At 41.6% G+C, this 20,751-nt stretch overlaps 1 protein-coding gene across 3 annotated transcripts in view; it reads right to left on the reverse strand.

The window, feature by feature from the left end:
• BANP (BTG3 associated nuclear protein) overlaps nucleotides 1–17,746 on the reverse strand; it is a 146,843-nt gene extending 129,097 nt beyond the window's left edge. For 2 of the 3 annotated variants that reach the window (XM_081920218.1, XM_081920220.1), the window contains exons 1-4: nucleotides 17,553–17,746; nucleotides 4,068–4,196; nucleotides 3,351–3,445; nucleotides 1,152–1,351 (exon numbers count right to left, since the gene is read on the reverse strand). In XM_081920218.1, coding sequence (XP_081776344.1) covers nucleotides 1,152–1,351; nucleotides 3,351–3,445; nucleotides 4,068–4,137 — 365 coding nt within the window. In that variant the 5' untranslated portion in view covers nucleotides 4,138–4,196; nucleotides 17,553–17,746. The remainder of the gene's footprint in view (nucleotides 1–1,151; nucleotides 1,352–3,350; nucleotides 3,446–4,067; nucleotides 4,197–17,552) is intronic. The other variant, XM_081920219.1, reaches the window with a different exon arrangement.
• Between the last annotated feature and the right edge of the window lie 3,005 nt (nucleotides 17,747–20,751).

Consider the following 20,751-nt stretch of genomic DNA (forward strand, 5'->3'; position numbering starts at 1 on the left):
GGGTTGGGAAGAACCTCCCTAAGAATCAAAAGTATTATACTACAGAAAACCCTCCAAATAAAGGGATGATAACAGAAATTCACCGGCTGCTTTAAAACAGGTGTGGGGAACATTTGGCTCTCCAGATGCAAGCATGCTCTCTTCAACCCATATTATGTCTTCATTTTATATGTCTGATGCATTTTGGCTTCCTGCCCTCTGACTGGACCATACTATCTATGAGACTAAAGGTACAGAGGCTGTGAACCACACTAAAATACCTACCAAATCAGTACCAATACATCCCAAATTCAGCACCAAAGAAAGCTTAATTCTGTGACAAAATTAATTATGCAAATCCAATTGTGCTATTTAGACAAAGTTAGTGTGGAGTAGCCAGAATCTATACAGAGCCCCAAAGTCATGCCTTCTAACCACTGCCTGCTCAGGCTTCCAAGAGATTGCTAGTCATTACACTACAGATGGGGAACATCTGGTCCTCCAAGTCCCTCCAGCCCTGGTGAGGGATGATGCAAGCTGTTGTCCAACATCTGAAAGGCCATGGATGTTGACAGACGCATTAGCGAGCCCTAAGAGCTAGAAGTTTGCTTTAAAAAGCAAATGCTCAAATTGTAAAACCATATTTTTCATCAGGCCTTTGATGCATAATATGTCTGGACCACAGCATGTAGTTAATTAACTGTTCTTAACTGATTGTAATCTTTTATTATTGGTATTTATTTTTGCATATCACCCTAGTCTTTGTATTTACGTTATATAAATAAATTCTCTGAATGCTGAATTCTTCATTGAAAGGATAAAAATGAAATCCCAGCCAATTGTCCCAGGATAGACCAGGAGTGATCTGCCACCAAGCTAAAACAGAAGCCAAGCCACTTTATCTGTAATGTACCCTACACCCAGGCAAAAGCTAAGGCAAAATGTGGTAGCATTTCCAAGTCATTCACAAAGTAAGGGGGCGTGTTCAGTCTCTGTCTCACAGGAAGCAACACTGTGAACCTGACAGTGCAATAGCCCCTGAGAGGAATTCATTTGTCATTCTAAACTGCATACCAAGCTCCTGACAGTTATCCAGAAAGCTGCCCAGCTTGTTCATGCCAAGCAGATGCTCTGGAGACAGCACAGGCTGTCCTCACACATTAATGTCTTACCATCTCACTTTGTTGCATGTCTGTGTAGCACCAAGCGGGGAACCTGCCACCATGGGGACTTGGATAGGGCTATGCTGCTTGTTCATGACAAGGTCCAGTTTCTCTTCCAGTGATTTGCAAGTAGCTTCTAGGGCTAGCAGCTTTGCTTCAATACTATCCAATCGCAGGCATATTGTCTGATTAATGGAATACAGGAACGACTAGGGAAGAGAAGCAGCCAAATAAAACAGTGGTATATATATCTTCAAAGAACATACACACATCAATATTCAGCTAAATGCCCCATTTACTAAAGGAGCACTATCAGGCCACCCGGTCTCTAAGTATGATCATCCGCAAAGTTGATGGAATATCACGGCATTATTGAGGCTTGCCTGCAAGTCTCAGTTTAGAAGGCTCTGAATTTGAGGTCAAACTCCAGAACCTTGTTTTCAATGCCATTACTTTACCCTTAATATGGGTGTCTCTGAGGATATGCAGTCATCAAATCAGATGCAATGGTTTCCAGAAAGTGGTCATAATACCTATGTCTGCCTTGGACCCTCGTACCTACAGGACCACCTCTCCTGGTATGCCCCGCGGAGGACCTTAAGGTCCATAAATAGCAACACTCTAGAGGTCCTGGGCCCTAAGGAAGTCAGATTAGCCTCAACCAGGGCCAGGGCCTTTTCAACACTGGCTCCAGCCTGGTGGAACACTCTGTCTCATGAAACCAGGGCCCTGCAGGATCTGATTTCTTTCTGCAGGGCCTGTAAGACAGACTTGTTCTGCCTGGCCTTTGACTTGGAATCAGCCTGATCCCCTCCCCCTCTTTCCTTTTCCTTCTGTGATGGAACCCCTATTTGGGGACTTCCCTGGCTTTTTTCTGGCCCACGTAGGACCAATCTGGATAGTTGGTCTTGGTGAAGATTTGACGTTTTCTCCCCGCAGTTTTGATCTGGGCGTCCACTGAAATGAGGCTGCATTTTAAGTTGTACTTTAATCCTGTTTTTAAATTGTATTTGAATCAATTGTTATTATACCTGATGTTAGCTGACCTGAGCCCGGTCTTGGCTGGGGAGGGCCGGGTATAAATAAAAAATATTATTATTAATGAAATCTTTTCATTTTAACATGAAACATTCAACTCTAGCTGATCACTTAGGTCTTTGTAAAACACATGTCCACCACTTCTAGAAACAAAAGTGGTGGGGACATGTGGAGAGGCCATTTCCACTGTAGTAGGCAGTGGAAATATTTTTTCTTAATGATACCCCAATCTCAGGTAAGATCTATATTGCTCTAGCAGGCCGAAGGGCTTGATATCTGATCTGTTATCCTATGCCTCCCACCAAAGTAATTTTTAATCTGATGTTCCAATAGGTTTTAAACTAAGCGGCACTTTGGTTGTTTTTGGAAACAAAGGAGGGATATAAATATTTTATAATCAATTCCCAAAGTTTTGGGTTCTGAAGCAAGTTTGGTAAATATACATACACACACCCTTTGTGCAATTACTGTGATTAATTTCCTAAAGAAATAACAAAAGAGCAGCATTAAGAAGAACCTTCCCCACACTACGAAATATTTTTGTTTTGATTTTCACTTTGTTTTGATTTACCTCAAGAAATTTCTATTGTGCCCCCTGGTGGACTTTAATTAAAAGTTACACAGAAGAAGCAAATTTAGCCCGTTAGGTTAGTTATTCAAGATAGAAAAAACAGCTTGGAAAAAATACACTGCTTAAATTAACTAGTTAACAAAATATTAAGCAATTTCCCTACAGAAGAAGCTAAAGCATACAATAAAATTTAGCCCCTGAAGGGCTTTTGATGCAACCAACTCTACTATCTGCCCAATAGCCCCATAAACAAGTACCTAGTACTAGGAGTATGGAGTCAATCTGCTGTGGCAAGATTCTTGGGTTAGCTTCTGAAGCCTCTGTCTCTGTCTTTCTTAAGGAGAACAAGAAACCTGCAGCTACAGACAATTTAGAAGTCTTTAGCCCACAATACAGAGATGGGGGAACCTGTGGACCTCCAGATGTTGCTTAGCTACAACTCCCATCACCATTGGTTATGATGGCTGGGACTGATGGGAAATGGAATGCTACAACATCTGGAGGGCCACAAAGTCCCCATCCCTGCAGTAACAGAACCTACCCTTGTCCATCCAATACTTGACAACATGTAGTAAATAACAACAAATGTCCACAGGCACCTTAATTGAGGGATCCTGGCAATTAATTTCGATCCGTTGACGCTTTATAGGTGGGTCTACATCTTCCTCTGTCACATCATGATTTTCCAACACAACTGCAAAACAAAAACAGAGAAGCTATTTTCAGAATTTCCAGAAAGGACACTGCACAACCAGTACAAATTAAATACAGCCTTTGAATGCAAAGTTGCCACTTGAGTACATGCAAGGAAATTCCTTTCTCCAATCCTGTTTTAACAGCTGAAGCTACCTCCTATCTGAGGGTGTTTCAATGGTTGATTCAGACTGAGATAAGCTCTAGATCCATGCTCCCAAACAGGCCAAGCCACAGTCTACATCAGGCTTGCCAACCATCTTCAATCATGTTGTATCCTAACATGCATTCCATTGCTGGTGGCTGCCAGGACCTCAGTCTCAGTTGCCATGCTTCAGTATCATAAGAAATGTTTAGGGCATAATACAATATGAGACACAGGAAGTAGGGACTGGAAGAAGAGCACATAAACTCTGGGTGTGTGGTAGCCTGTCTCTACTAAAGCACTATTTTATTTAGTCCCAAAGAAACATGAGATTCTATAGATCAGTTCTTCATCATTCTTCATTTGTACAAGACATATAATAAAATATACATGCAACCAACAGCAAAATATAGGGTGCCTTTGCATTTATTCCTCTCTGTGTTACATCTCCCACTGTGTGTCCCCTCCAACAGCATACCTGGATGATCCGGATTCAAGTCCTCAACAGCAATTTGAACCACCTCAGCTAAATCCTGTTCTGTCATCATTCAGAAACAGGCAGCAGCGCTGGTCCTGAAGAGATGTATCAGTTCATGCAAATCTGATCCTGTAAAACATTGTTAAGAAATTGTAATAAACACAGTGGATGCAAGAGTCACCATATGTCACAAGGGGGTAAGAGTATGTTCAAATCATATTTATGAGCTTTTTCAAAAATATTTTTATTCATTTCTTTTTTTTTTTTAGAAAACATCCCGTTGATCCTCATAAAGAACCAGGTTTCCATCGGTCATTTAGTACAGCACTGTCTCCAACAGCAACAATAGGCAGATAACTCATGCTGCATATACATAATTATATTACTATAGCAATCTGAAATCTCTCTCTACACACAGAGAGAGAGAGAGAGAAAGAGAAACTCAATATTCACAATTACTAAATGCTAAGGTTAGAATTTCCCACTGCACTCATAAGAAGAAAAAGGAAGAAAAGGGAAGAAAAAGCTACCCTTTTCTTACCCTTGGATGACTCATTGTGAGGACAGTTTCAAAAGCTCTTCATCTTGAAATTAGTTACCACAACATACTTGCACAATTTGCCTTCTAATGTAAACCATAAGAGGTGCGTAAATAGTGGTAGACATATTTTTCCCACCATTTTCATGCTTATATATTAAGATTCTAGGACAGTTAAAGAAATGATAGCTGACACCTTCCTTTTTTTAGCTTAACAGGGAAATTCTATACTTGTCTACTCAGACGTTAAGTCCCACTAAGTTCAATGGTGCTTGCTTCCTAGTAAGTCAGCAGAGTTCTAGAAAATTAAATGTGTATATGAGGCAAGCAATAGTTCTAAAGCAGGAACTTTGTTTTTAGATGATACAGACACTGTAACATGCATACTCTTAACACCGACATAATTCTATGCTTCTATTATTCTCTTCTAAGCAAGAGGGCATTTATTTATTAATATTCTAACCCACCTTATCCCCAAGGGAAACTAACAAATCAATAATGCTCAAAGCAGACAAAAGATTGAAAATTAAAGTAAGAGGTGAACTCAAATGTCACACAAGCAGACTTCCACTTCTTCAATAGGACTCTCCCTTCCTCTCCCCACCACCCCCGCCCCCCGCAACCCTCCACCCCACCCCCCAGACTGTCTTGGAGAATACACCAACTCTTTAGAGCAGATTGGGGCAGCATGGTGGATTGCAGGAAGGAGGAGAGGATGGGACTAGTCTTTACTGCAATCAAGTGATAGAATGGCTTGCGCTCTGCGACTTCCTTCCCAAAGTCCTCTTTCCTTGTCCTGGACTGATCCAGTACATCTATACACACAGATATATGAGGAATTATGCCAAAGAGTGAGGCATTCTCATAAACCAGTCTTCTCCAAACTGGTGCTCTCCAGATTTTTTGGACTACAATTGCCATCAGCCCTAGCATCATGCAGCAGCATCCAAAACACCTGAAGGGCACCTGGTTGAGGAAGGCTGTCGTAGGCTCTCTTTGTCAGCACAAAATGAGATTTGGAAGCTGCTTTGGTTTGAATTAAATCAGTTTTCTCTCTCCAGTCTCCAGAGTTTCCACAATTCAGCTCCTGCAATATTCAGTTCCAATCCCAGCATTCAACTCTGGTTCTAGAGCCAAACATTTTTCAGCACTGTCCCCCTGGAGTTCCCTGTCAGGGATTGTTAGAGGTCTTATTAAAGGAAATCTCCAGCCTCCAAAAGCTGAATTAAAATTGCTGGAGCAATCCACATCTGCATTTCCCACACTTAGGGGAGGGGGAGAAATGGAGAGAGAGAGAGAGAGAGAGAGAGAGAGAGAGAGAGAGAGAGAGAAGAACAGGCAGATTGAGGGGGTTTTTCAATACCTGAAGCAAAAATATATTGGGGAAATAAACTTCATTTGCCAGTGGAAATGGCAATTTATCATTAACCACTAGCACTGAATCAAAGCCAACTGCACACACCGACTTTTCCCTTCTTCTGCTCAAATATAAGAATGCAATTAAAACAGGCAGGTGGAGAACACCACAGCATCGCCCAGGTTCCTGGACCAGCCAAGGCAGCAGCTGCTCATTACAAAAAAATATATGCATTCTAGATTCTTCCAAATGAGGACACTACACAGTATTGGAGGCATTTACTCAAAACACTTCTGCTGCCAAGAGATTCATTTGAAATTCGGATCACCGTGAAAACTATTGTGATTGCATTCGCTGTGGCAGCATGCCCAAGTAACCTAGCAAGAGATTTAGGGCATGTGGTTGCCATTTCTATCATTTTGGCAAATTAAGTTTGCCATTTCTCAGAAGTCCTGGAAACTAGCCAGTCGTAACATAATAAAACAGCTGTGCTAGGATTACTGTTTCATATTGTCACTAACTGCAAGCTATTGGAAGCCCTGCCCTGAACTTGAAGAGAAAGAATATTTCAATCCATGCATTAAGAAAAGGGAAAGGACAAGTCAAAATCCCCCACCCTCCGCTTTTCATCTTCCTTTACTCGTAAGAAAATCAAAATTCACACAGATTAACACAATACATGTCCCGCAATTTAAAGTAATATTAACATATATATGCATGTGTATTTTACAATCACCATACTGCAGGTTCTGGTGACCAACAAGAGAGTCCAAAATCATATAAAGTTGTAGTCAGTGTTCCACATGTAGAGCAGTTCACCAAGAGGTCACACCAATTTTTACAGTGTCCTTTTATCCTTGGGTTTTTAGCTTGAAGTTTAAGCTACAATTTGAAAATGTACTATTCATCCTGGGTATTTATGTTTAAAAGATAATCCAGATAATTTTTGGGATAAGTTGCATTCCCTGCTTACTTGCATTCCAGCCTATCAAAGGCCTTTTCTGCAGTGACAAATACCACTATATGTTTTGTAGTTTATAATATGTTCCTCCTCTGCAATAAAATAAAATAAAATAAATGCTTAAGTAATGGCTTATTATGCAAAGGTTGGTATTTTATTATCTACACTAAGAGAGATAGGCAGACAGTTCTCAAGCAATGCTGGGTAATTATCAGGCTTAGGAATCAATTTTGCATCCTGTCAAGGGAGAAGAAATCAGCCTAGTCCCTACTTTTCTTAAAAATAAAAAAAAATGGAAAGTATGAATCATATAAAGCATGTTATAGTACTGCACATTAAGACCAGCTGGTCCTGCTCCATTTTTCAGTTTATGCTCTTCTTCACGTCAAGTACCTTTTGCAATTTTATAGGTGCACTCACAAATGTCTCCTGCCTGATTACACAACTTTTGGAACAAATTGGGGAATATTTGGGCTCTTGTACAAGTTCTCTTTTTGCCCAGCATATCTTGAACAGAACTTAAGAACGGAGCTTTGCTAGATCAGATTAAAGGCCCATAAGATGCAACCTAATGCCTCATGGGAAACCCACGGACAATATAGAGTGCCTTTGAATATGTAGGAAATGCCACATAGCAGCCTTGCCAATAGCTGTCCCAACATAGAGGACTCAATGTGGCAATGAGTTCCTGGCAGGCCCCCACCAGGAGGGCAATGCATGGGACTGCTTTGGGTTACTTCCCAAAACATTTTGAAAACACTACATTGTTTTGTTACCCATGCTTAGTTTTGTTTGTTTAGTTATAAGAAAGGCATTTCCCCTCCTTTTCATGGTAAGATGATTTTTATGCATAAGATTGGTTTATCCATTTCAAATTCAACTTGGTACCATATGCGGATAGCACTCAGCTGAGTCTTTTTCCCAATTCAAGAAATCTTGCCTTGGGCTTTGTCACAGATGTGTTTTCCACACTTTGCTCCAAAGCCACAAAAATAGCTTATTATTCTATGCAGTACTGAGGTGTTTGCTTTTCATTTTAATGAAAACTGAAAATTATTTCAATTTCATTAAGTATCCGAAGGCCAAGAAAAATTGGGCCTGAGTTGATTTGTGAGCTGTCAGTTATCCATTCCTTACTGGAACCTCAATCCTAAAAACATATGCAACTTGGCAATAAGCTCTTAAACTGAACTAACTTTCAACCAAGCATGCTTTGGGTCACAGTTTAAAGAAAAAAATCAAAATCCATGAAAATCATCAGGTATTCGGCAAATGACATCATTGGGATGTATCACACAGAATTCTATCAATTTACATCTTCTGGCCATCTCCACATTTTGTCAACTGAAATGACAGTTTATATGAAGGGTGGAGAATGTTTGGCCCAGGAGCAGAATGAACACTCTAGGGCTCTCTACCAGGCCCTAAGAAATCTTCCCAGGCCCCACACTTCTTTCAACAAGCCACCCCTCATCAGCCCTTATCCAGGAATTTAAGTGCTTTTGCAAAACTGGAATGTGTCCCATACCCCTTAACTGCCCCAGTTGAAATGTGACATCCCAATTTTGGATGCCATGCCCTCAGTAGAAACCATGAGCCCTCACAAGGCCAGAATGTTTGCCATTGTACAAAGATGAGAGTTGCATGTCGGTCCACCCTACTTCACCTCTGGCCACATCTATCACTATCGTGTTCTGCCCCCCACCCCTACCCTGGGGGTTACCTACAAGGAAATGCAGTCCTCAGCCTGAAAAATAGCTTACATACCAAGGTAAGAGAACACTAACAGCAAACCCAGGGGCAGGCATGTAAGTCAGTTGCAGAGAAATAGAGGGTCTTGTGTCTCCATTGAGGTTTAAGGAATTGTAAGCTTCAATCTCCAATATATTCACTAGGGCATGGGTGGACAAACTAAGGCCCAGGGGCCGGATCCAGCCAAATCGCCTTCTAAATCCAGCCCACGAACGGTCCAGGAATCAGCGTGTTTTTACATGAGTAGAATGCGTCCTTTTATTTAAAATGCATCTCTGTATTATTTGTGGGACCTGTCTGGTATTTTTATATGAGTAGAATGTGTGCTTTTTATTTAAATTGCATCTCTGGGTTATTTGTGGGGCATAGGAATTTGTTCATTTTTTTCCCCTTCAAAATATAGTCCGGCCCCCCCCCACAAGGTCTGAGGGACAGTGGACCGGCCCCCTGCTGAAAAAGTTTGCTGGCCCCTGCAAATAGGGAGTATGTCTATTCTGTGGGATTTACTTCTGAAGAAGCATGTTTAAGGTTTCATAGTTAGCATGGTGTAAACATATGTGGGCTAAAGCCCACAATATATTTCACAAAAGCAGAAAAGGTCAATGAATACTCATGCTGTCATATTTTTGGCGGCTTTAAAAATCTGGGTCGGGATCCATATTTACAACAATGTCTCTGTCTATTAACTTTGGTTCCAAGTAACAGCTATAACAGTAATAGAAATATAGGGGGAAAGTCTAATAAATGCTGTACATCCTTCACAGCTGCCATCCTTTGCTGTTTTAAGGGTAAAAAACATGAGTAGAGAGAGATCCCGGGCACCTAGGACCAATGGCCTCTGCTTTTTCAGTGTGGGCACCTAAATACTTGATAATGTCATCTAAGAATCTGTAATTATTTCCTATTCCAAAATAAAACTAGGTATCAAAAGCCATATCAGTTTAAAAATAGAACTGCCCAAACATTTTTACAGCTTAAAAAGTGCAATCATAACATTCTGTCAACATCTTAATCCAAAAAACTATACTCAGCATTTGAAACCTGTCACAGTTATTCTAAAACATACAAAATAAACTAAAATTAATAAAAAGAAGCTACGTGTCAAGATACAAAGGTTTTTCCAGTACTTAAAGGGTATTTAATTGAAGTGTAATTCTTGGCTTTTCTAGTCACATAACTAACTGCCTTCCGAACCAATTTTCTTCTATCATGCATGTTTGTGGTACTGTAGTAATTTACTGCACAAACAGAAATTCTTTCCTGGTATTAAAAAAAACCCAAAAACTTAAGATGAAATAAGTCCAGCGCGAAGTGAGAATTTATGAACATTCTAACACATAGCTGTCATGGTTATTCAATGCATCATTTTTCCTTTCCCAGGCACCAAATGACAGCCAAATATTCCTTTAGTAGCCCACTTGCCCTTCATCCAGCTCTGACATAAACAGCTAAGAACGCTCTTTTACAAACCCAGTCACCTCTGTGATTTGTTCTAACTTTATAAACCTTACACTTGGCTCCTATCGGCAGACCTGTTGGCAGCTAGATCTTAGTCATCTCATGCTAGCCCATTGCTCCCTAACCAATTACATCATATGTCAACATATTGTAACATTGATTAATAGGCATAACATAATAAAAAGCAGCCCTTTAGTAAAAGAAGGTCAACCGCATTGTAAGCAGGAGCCCTGCCAGTTCTCCGAGGGCCTTTTCTGCATGACTTTTAAGGGTAGAATAAAGATGTAGAACCTCAAAAGGATTCTCATTGGAAAGAGAGATTTCATGCTACACAGGCACCCTCATAAAACTACAAAGGGAACCCAAACGTGTCCAGTCTCAAGATTACAGAACTGCAGTTCTTAGTTTTTGCCTTCCTTTTTGCCTCCATATAGAGCTATTTTTCAAATTGCTTGCATCTGGACTGGGAAAACCCTAGGCAACTAGTCATTCATGTTGGTGTTGTCTCAGTTCCATGAAGCATTTCCCCCTAAATGTTGGCTCTTCAAAATTTAATGTGTTCTTCCAATCCTCATTTGCCTACTTCGGATTCTTACTAATTTTAATCACAACTATAATCATCAAAAATTCATCAAAAGCCTGCATAGTGCAGAACATAAATCGGCAATTAGTCTGAGACCAGAATGCCATACTGGAAGGGCCTTGGCCTGAACTGACAGAGTTGTCATGTGAAACTACAGCTGTGCTTTTGGAAGCTTCCATTTACAGGCAGTGCAAAGGCCTTGATATGCCAAAAAGATACTGAGAGGCAACCAATGCCTCTTTTGGCTTACATAGATGAAGCCTACATGGAAGATATTCCCATAAAGTTCAATAGAACCTATTCCCAAGTAAGTGTTTGTAGGACTGCTGCGCAATATGTACATGGTTGTTGGCGTCTGTCTCAGGAGACTATGGTAGAGTGTGTATTCAAGAGTGAAGTCAAACCATTGGGAGAGTTACAGCGGCTGATGCAGCTGTAGAGACCGATATGAGAAAAATGTATGTTTTGCAGGTGGGGTAGATGAAGGCGTCGGGTTTCGCTGCTGCAGGTGCACTAAGGCATTTCTTCTCTCTACACTAGGGGAGACTGAGGCACTGAACAAAGTTTCAGAGTCATGTTCTACACTGCTCCCCATTCAGTCACAAAGCTTACTGTGTGGCCTTTGAAGTGGTCAAGAACCCTCAACCTCTCCAAGTTGATAAATGGCAATTAAAAGAAACCATTTATCATCAATCATAGCCTTTGCACTCATTACCTCATTTTGCTTTAAGGGCAAAATACATCTACCCTTTACATTCATTTGCGCAAAGTGTAATGCTATTTCACTCCTATGCAGAAATCTAAACGTGCATTATCCACTCGTTATGCTCCCTATGTAAGGTCACTTGTGCTTCTCTGGCACTGAGGAGGCCTAAAAGGGCAAACATCATTGTAATTTTTTCTTAGGAACCCAATCTGAAATTTTAAATTACCGTACTTTTCCATGTATAAGACGAGGTTTATTTTAAAATGTTAAAAATTGGGGGTTGTCTTATACACGGAATGTGCATAGGGGGGACTTGGGATTGGTTGCTGCCGCGAGCTGGAGATTGTCAGCAGCTATTGGGTATGCTATTGGTGGTTGCATCAAGGGCTAGTATTTATTGGCTGTCGCTGCGGTAATTGGTTGGGCGACTGGCAGCTTCTGCCAGCGAGGGGACAGACGATAGGCAGCTTTTACACCATGTGCGAGTGGCAGTTAAGTGAGCAAATTTCAGCATTGCCCCCAGAAAAAATCTCAACAAGTCTGAGTTGCCTCCCCCAAAAAAGCTCCACAACTCTGGGAAATCTCCCATTTTCTTAATTTGGAGTCCCCAAAAATAGGAGGCGTCTTATACATGGGGGCATGTTATACACAGAAAAATATGGTATACTGTAAATCTACATGGCCTCGTGGTTTGATTTGTCTCTCTTCCTGGCACCACACCAGCCCATGGACACAGGGCAACGTCACGCAGTATCATCACAGGCACAGGGTCACAGGTACATAGGAAGAACACAAACAAAACTCCCGCTCCATTTCAACCCTTTACAGAGGCTGCAGCATTAGCCTTTAATGTGAACAGCCTTCAAACAGAAGTGCCTACAAAATATTAGCAGAAAATAAGATTGTATGACTGGTGCAGAAAGGGAAGGAGTTGTGGTGAACAAATGGTTTGTATTTACCAAATGTTCTTGACCATTTATGGTAGATGTTCACAGCAAAGGAAAAGAAACATTTCTCGGTAGTCAACTTGCCTGTAAATCAAAATATTTGTATATGCTGATCGAAGTGCAAACAACCTGGATACATCCTACTTCAAATTATCCAAAGAATTTACACTAACTCTTTAAATAAAGGATCTCTTTTTAGGATGCTGCAGAAAACTAATACTTTGGGAGGGATATGGGTGCTTGTCATATATGGGGTGCTTGTCATATATGGGGTTAAACAAATATAGGAAGATTGCCAATTTAAAATAGAATTCGGTGTATTCTTTTTTAGTTATTTACTAAAAAGTGTGACCATCTGACACACGTTATCAATTAATAGGAGCAAAAAGAAAATGATGGTATTGTGTTTGCTGCACTCAAGAGTATCACTGTCCATCTGTGTTATGAAGATTAAACCAATGGACTGGGAGAATGACAAAGCAAGTCCCACAATGGAACCCTGCTTAACTTTTCCCCAATGGTATTTGCATACTCCAAACCCTGACCCACATATATAGATGGGGCTGGGAGCACACAGTATAGTTAGAGAGGAGACAGCAAACCCCCCCCCCCCGCAATACACCTTTAGTGGGGAAGAGAGCAGAGAGGGTGAGCTCCTATCCTGTAGGGTAGTGTTCCGCAAAGTGTGGTATACTCTCAAGGGTATGCAAAAGGCTTTCAAAGGGTACATGGCACAATTTGTTCTGGTCTAGATAAAATAGTATTACAGTGGTGCCTCAGGTTACATACACTTCAGGTTACAGACGCTTCAGGTTACAGACTCCGCTAGCCCAGAAATATTACCTCGGGTGAATAACTTTGCTTCAGGATGAGAACAGAAATCGTGCTCCAGCGGCGCGGCAGCAGCAGGAGGCCCCATTAGCTAAAGTGATGCCTCAGGTTAAGAACCGTTTCAGGTTAAGAACGGACCTCCGGAACGAATTAAGTACTTAACCCGAGGTACCACTGTATTAGAACTACCTCCAAGTTATCTTTGCCAGAGAAAGGGTATGCCAATGAGACTAAACTCTCAAAAGCATTATGCGATTATTCTAAGTTTGGGAAACACAGCTGTAGGGAATCTTGTGGGACTGGAACCCAGCCCCACATGGAGAGAGCGAGCTGAGTTCCAGTACTTCAGCCTGCTTCACAGCCTTCAGCCATCTAAAACAAACCCAAGCACTATATGCCATTACTGTTTTAGGCTGCCAAGGGCGTGCTCTCACACATTTCCAATATACTGTTTCAACACTTTAAACCATATGTCTAACCCCTTTTCACCCCAAGTTAATGAACAGTATAAAAGAAGGAACAAAGAAGAGAAACTAAGGCTGCAATCCTTAACACACCTATAGGGAGCAGTTTTTGTTTTTCTCAGAAATTTACGTATAAGCAAGCAAGGACAAGATCCAATTGCAAAAGTCACACTTGGATTCTGCATAGTTATTTTAACAATGCAGATCACTGAGCAGGGAGAACAGAAATTGCTTGTACTTGTAAATCCAATTCAGGGAATCCGAACACAGATTATGGAGTAACTTCGCCAAACTGATTGGATTGACATCATCAAAACAAATTACGCAGCATAACAGTTCTGAGTTTAAATATTTATTTTAACAAAGTTTGTACTTTAAATATCCTTCAGAAGGTTTCCAACAGTTTAAAAAAGAACCCACAAAACTGAAGCTATTTGAAAGCAATTGTTAGAGCCAATGATGGGCTAGTACATCAAATTTGTATTGTGTTATCAATATAATCAGGGATTTTTTTCAGGGGAAACTCAGGAACTCAGTTCTGGCACCTCTCAGGTGGGCGCCATTTGCCATTTTAAGGGAATGAGGGATGTGTTCATGGTTCCAGCACCTCTTTTCCTAGAAAAATAGCACTGAATATACTGTACAGTAATACATTTGCTGCTCATAATTTTCAAGGGAAGAGCGCCACCTGGTGAAAAACCAGTATGTCCTTGCAGAATGCATCACAAGTGTCTTGAGCAGCAAAACCAAACAAACAAAACAGGTGAACTATGCAGCTGCAAATCCAAATAGCACTCTTTTGTTACACTTTTTCTGTTTAAGATGGTAAAGATGAAAGGATAATGGTGTGAACAGAAAGAAGCAGTGAATAAGAAGCAACAACATAAGGGAGATTATCTTGACCCTACAGCAGAGAAAAGGAGGAATGGATCCAAGCAAAAGGAAATATTATTTCAGCAAGGATGGACATAGACTAGTCTTCACAGGAATGTAGGAAGTTGCCTTTTATCAGGCCAGTTTATTTGTCCATTTAGTACACTCTGGTCTTGTGTGACCAAAAGCTCTCTGGGTGGTTTCAGGCAATCAGAAGAGTCCTTCCCACCAGCATTCCCACTGACCCTGATTCAATCAAAGATTCCTCAAGGATTGAACCTGGGCCTGTCTGCACACAAAGCAGGCAAACGCTACCTCTGAGTTATTCTTCTATATACCTCCCAATTCATCAATATTCAAAGAACAGTAATCTGCCTCCTTCCCCCTAATTTATTTTTCTTATATTCACAGCCTGTCTTTCTTCCATCATGGAACCCCAAGTGGCATACGTGTGGTTTGCAGGTACTGATCTGACCCAGACCTGCATGGCTCCAGCAGGGAGGGCAGTTTCATGTTCCTTTTTAGACCATAAATATATGTACAATAAATAGTATTTGCATTTCCCACAGACCCTGATTCCAAGCAGGTTTTGCAATGGCAGCTGAACTAATTTTCTTGCTTTCAAATCCCATTTCATTGTTCGTGTGTTTGGGGTTAAGAATTTAAACAGTTTCACGCAACTGACTTCACTCTCTGGCAACGTGTAGTTTGAGAGCAAATGTTATGGCACTTAAGAAATGTAAACAGGGTGCAACAATTCATTTGTAGTCATACCTCGGGTTGAATGTGCTTCGGGATGAGCACGTTTGAGTTGCGCTCTGCGGCAACCCGGAAGTAACGGAGCGCATTACTTCCAGGTTTTGCCGCTTGCGCATATGCTCAAAATGACATCATGTGCATGCGCAGAAGTGGCGAAAAGCGACACACGTGTGTGCAGACGTGCCATCGCTAGTTACGTTTGCTTCTAGATGCGAACAGCGCTCCAGAACGGATCCCGTTCGCATCTAGAGGTACCACTGTAATCCCATATTATGACCCATGGGGATGCCTTAAGGGCTATTGTTTGCAACACTTGCCACTTCCATTGCCAGACTTATTCTGTTGCTTCTCCTGCTCTGGTTGGATAAACTGTAAGCTCCCTTTTTCCCTATTATCATATCTTCATGCATACTGAGAGCACAGTATAAACAAGTTCTGCATTATAGAAGACAGAAATACAACACATTTACATGCCACACCTGGCATTTAACTAGGTTGTGAGAAATTATCTAAATAATATTATGTATTAATAACAGTTACCTATAATAAACTTGCAGCAAGCTTCATTGTGGCCCATCTCACTTTCTAATAGCACTAAACAAGTTGCCTATCCCAGTTCTATGCAAAGCTTGCCCGGTTACAACTTTGCAAAATTGTAAAGTAGCCTGGAGATCACTGACGTTTAGCTGGGGAGTGGGGAGTGAGAGCCTAGAAAACATGTGCTTGCCCTCCAGCAAGCATAGGGAACCTGTGGCCCTCCAAGAGATTTTGTTGGACTACAACTTCCATCCTCCCAAATGAACATCCAGAGGGCCACAGATTCCCTATCCTTGTCCTAAAACTAGATTATGTATTGTATTCACGTCAAGCTTAATCAAAAAGAGAGCATTCACTTCAAGTCCAGCCAAGGATAAATATGGGTAGAAAATATTAAACATGTTTTCATTGGATTTTTCTTTGCATCGTGTCACAATCAAAATTTCACGTGGTTGTTGTTCCAACACGTGCGCATTACTGAAATTGTAACGTTCAATTAGCCTTTTGACAATAACTGAACAAGTGTAAAAATATTTCATCGGGTTAAAATGAACGAAACTGACAATGAAACATTGGTAGCAAAGGACGAATCTGGGAGTTAATAAGAGGATGACTACAAAACAGAGGTAGCTTGAATGTGTTTCTAAACATTATCCACTCAGACTCCATCATGACAAGATTAAGTATCCTATTATCATTATTATTAAGTTCTAAGGTTGGGAGATCCCGTGTGTGTGTGTGAGAAAGAGAGAGAACACATACTGAAAAACAGAAATACAACAGAAACAGCAAATAATCAAAAAATAATCAAAAACAAGCAAGCCAAATGCTTCTCAGAACAGAGCAATCTTCAAGTGATGGCAAAATGTTGTCAGGGAGGTAGCAGATATTCCAGAGCCCAGGCACAGCAACAGAACAAAACCTTGGTGGCAGGACTGACACCAGGCTTCCATAGGCTAAAATACCCCATTGATATGTAAATAAATATATTTAAGTGGCTTCCCACTAAATTAAGAACACATTTTCAACCTATTCAAATTTGCTTTTACTCAATCACACATATTCATGCTTGTTGTGGTTTTCCACTTCCTATACTACAATCCACCTTGAAGACTGTTTTTCTGTGGGAAAGCAGATTAGATTATAACCTTATCTCTGTGTTGTGTCCAGTAGGTATGCATGCCCTTCCGGGCAAGGATCTGTATTTTGTTGCTGTTGTCGTTTTAAAAAAAGGCACCAGCACACGCGCTGATGAAACCATAAGGATCAATCAATATTATCTAGAAAATCAAAAAGTTGCAAGCCTATTGCTGAGGTATGCAAATATATGCAAATCAGGAAGCTAACAGACAGATACACGCACACATATTTAACATTTATAATCCTAAATAAATGGTGTCTTATCATCTAAATTCGTGCAAGGCGGAGGGGCGGTGAAAGAGAGATCAGGAGGGAAATACCGCCTCCCGTTCCAGGAGGGGAGGGGCCAAGCGGCTCGCGGCGGCGGCAACGGCGGCGCGGGGGGGGGGAGTGAGAGGCTGAGAGTGAAGCCCCGCCCCTCGCTCGCCCTCCTCCCGCCTTCCCCTCGCGGCCCAGCGGCCGAGGCGCTGTGAGGGAAACCGAGCGGGTTTTCCGGCGTCGTGAGGGAGCCGCGCGAGGCCCGCGCCGAGGAGCTCCAGCCCGAGCCAGCCGCCCAGCCGCGGGGGAGAGCGAGGTTACCGTTTGCCTTGCCGAATTCTCGTGGTGTTTGGTCGGGCGGCTGCGATAATGGCGTCCTTCCTCGCGAGAGATCCTCCGGAGTCGCCACTGCGCAGGCGCCACAAAGCCCCGCCGCTCCCCTTCGACTGCCTCGAGGCGCTGCGCACGCGCGCTGAAGGACTCCCACCTTTGGTCCACGGCAGCCAACCCAACGCCAGAGCCTCCAGCCGGCGAGCGGCTGGACTACGTGTCCCGGAGGGCCTTGCGCGCTGGGAGACTCCCGTGAAGCCCGCTTCTCCCGAGGCATGCTGGGAGTTGTAGTAACCAGGGAAAGAAGAAGTGGACGCTGGGGAGTGTAGTTGTAAAGCTCAATGATGTTTTGGGCTCAGAGTTTGAAAGCTTGAGGCCACCAGGCGGCAGAAATAAAGCAAAGCGATGGTTAGGTCATGTTTTCACGGATTGTCATTCCCGCCAAATATTGCTCAAAGCCTCAATAAACGTGTAGCGTGATTTTGTATATATGAAGTGTGTGGCTCAAACACATAGACAGAGACCGATACATTACATATACAGGGAGAGAGGGATAATTATTTTCATTTTATCACATAAATACCCTGCCTTTCTTTCAAGGGCCTCAAGCTGGCATATACTGTTCTCCCTCTTCCCATTTTATCTGCACAACAACCCTGTGAGGTAGGTTAGGCTGAGAAACAGCGATTTTCCCCAGGTCACCGAGTGAGCTTCACGACTGAGTGGGGACTGGAATCATAGTCTCCCATATCTTAGTCCTATACATTGAACAACAAGGAGGAACTGGCTTGATGTTAAAACCAGTCAGAAATGTGGCAGAAGGTCTAGCTCTGTGACAGAGCACCTACTTTACATGCAAAAGGTCCCAGGGCTGGGAAAGGCTCCTGTCTGAAAACCTGGAAAGCTGGTGCTGGTCAGAAAGCAAAATAATTTATCTTGTAGCACCTTAAAGGTGAACAAATTTAGTCCAACATAAGCTTTTGTACAAATACCATTCTGTTTTTATTTTATTTGCCTATTTAACAAGATTTATAGACCACTTAATATAATAAATACATAAAAATCTCTAAGGCATTTACAAAGCCAGGTAGACAAATTGTCTACCCATGTTTCTATATGCAGCACACTCTTACTCATGTTTACTCAAGAAGTAAATCTCCCTAGGATAGCAGCACCACATCCAGTGCCATTCATCTGAAGCACATGTTTGCCCCCCCTAAAAAAAACAAAAACACTCCAGGGAACTATGGTTTACCCCTCACACAACTAAATACCCAGCACATTTAAGAAACTACAGTTTCCAGGATTATTCAGGGGAAGCCATGTGTAGGTTGTGGGTGTAACTCTAGAGATCCTAGGTAAAGAGCTGGAGCTAGAAGCGTGGTATCTCATGCAAAACAATAATAATTGATATGGCATCTGCAAATGGCCAGAACATGGATAGCAATTTGCAAGGCAACTGTAGCAAGAAAAGGGTACTGTTTCTGGTAAACTAGGACAGCTGGTGCGTATGTTGAATTATGTATACAAATGTAACTGAACTGCAGCTTCCCATTGTGATTCATTGTCTTTGGCCTCACTGGTTACAAATTCAGAGAGAGGGGGAACTACAGTGGTACCTCAGGTTACATACGCTTCCGGTTACAGACTCCGCTAACCCATAAATAGTGCTTCAGGTTAAGAACTTTGCTTCAGGATGAGAACAGAAATGGTGCTCCAGTGGCGCGGCGGCAGCAGGAGGCCCCATTAGCTAAAGTGGTGCTTCAGGTTAAGAACAGTTTCAGGTTAAGTATGGACCTCAGGAACGAATTAAGTACTTAACCTGAGGTACCACTGTATGTGGCATCATAAAAGGCTAACAATTCAGCATAACCTTTCATGGGCTACAGTCCACTTCATGAGAATAACAGTTCACATAACTATTGATGGGAACTCTCATCTACAGAAACTTATAAGGTCCCTCCAACTTCTACACCTAATAACTGCAAATAACACTTCATGTAGATTTTATTCCTCCACATGTATTATGCCATAGTAGATTTGTTGATGTTTTAAGTTTCTGTCAACCATGGCAGGGCCCTGGGATTCTATGCTTTTCCCAAGCAAATCAGTGTTTGACAAACACTGTCCATAACCTCATTTATCAGTTCAAGGCATTTTAAATATTATTATCCAAAGCAAATTCTATATACCCGGTGTATAATTTAAGGCAGTGCTTTTTTTCTTTAAAAGAAATATTTAGGGATACTCTCGTTTTCCTACTCATATTGAAATACTGTCCCTCAATGAGGCCAAACTTAGATTCACAAAATGTTTAGGGGGTATGCATACCTCTGCGTACCCCCCCGGGGGGGGGAAGCACCAATTTAATGTACAAAATTAACTCTCGGTGCACACAGTTTTGCAAAGGTTCAGTGCAAAGGTTGCCTCATGTAAAGAGGTCAAAAAATCATACATGTTCACAATCTGTAGTAATTTCCTGTGTAACCTGTAGCAGATCTACAGATATAGAGCAGAAAAAGTTAACATTTTTATATAGCATGAGTGAATGTGTAGCAGATTGTGACAGTTCAAAGCATTACATGTGTATTCTTAATAAAAAATATAAAAATTATAAAAAATTATAAGGTGCCAAAGTTTTCCAGGCACTGTACAAAGGTTTTAAAAAAATGTCCTTTCCATCAAGTTTATAATCTAAGATACATGAGAGAAAACGAAGGTGAGGTGGGGAAGGAAAACAAGCAAATTGAGGCCCAGTTCTTAAGACATTCTTACGCTGCATTCACACAACTTTTTATTCTGGAATCAGTAGACACAGAGTACTTAATTTTTCTTTGTAATCCACATTCAGTCTGCAGTCCCACTCCACACCCCAAAAAGCATTTATTGGGAAATTGGTTCCATTTTGAAATCCTTCTAGTGAAGCAAAGTACCCAACAAACACAGAAAGCAATAAAATGTGAAGTGATGTTGCCAGGGATCTTTGTTGAACAAGACTTGGCTTGTGAGTAAGCATTGTAAAAGGATCTTGGCCTTGAGTTCTGCTCCCAACTAATTGCAGAAGAGCAGTGACAGTGACTCCACCTTTCTCAATTGCCAACATTGCAACAGTTCTCTCCTCCAAGACCATCCATAATGTTATGAGTTTGCAGGGTCAGCCTGGATGGGACCTTGGGTCCCCCTCCAGAAT

This window comes from Podarcis melisellensis (genome assembly GCF_964234715.1).
Source record: "Podarcis melisellensis genome assembly, chromosome: 8".
Taxonomy (NCBI): domain Eukaryota; kingdom Metazoa; phylum Chordata; class Lepidosauria; order Squamata; family Lacertidae; genus Podarcis; species Podarcis melisellensis.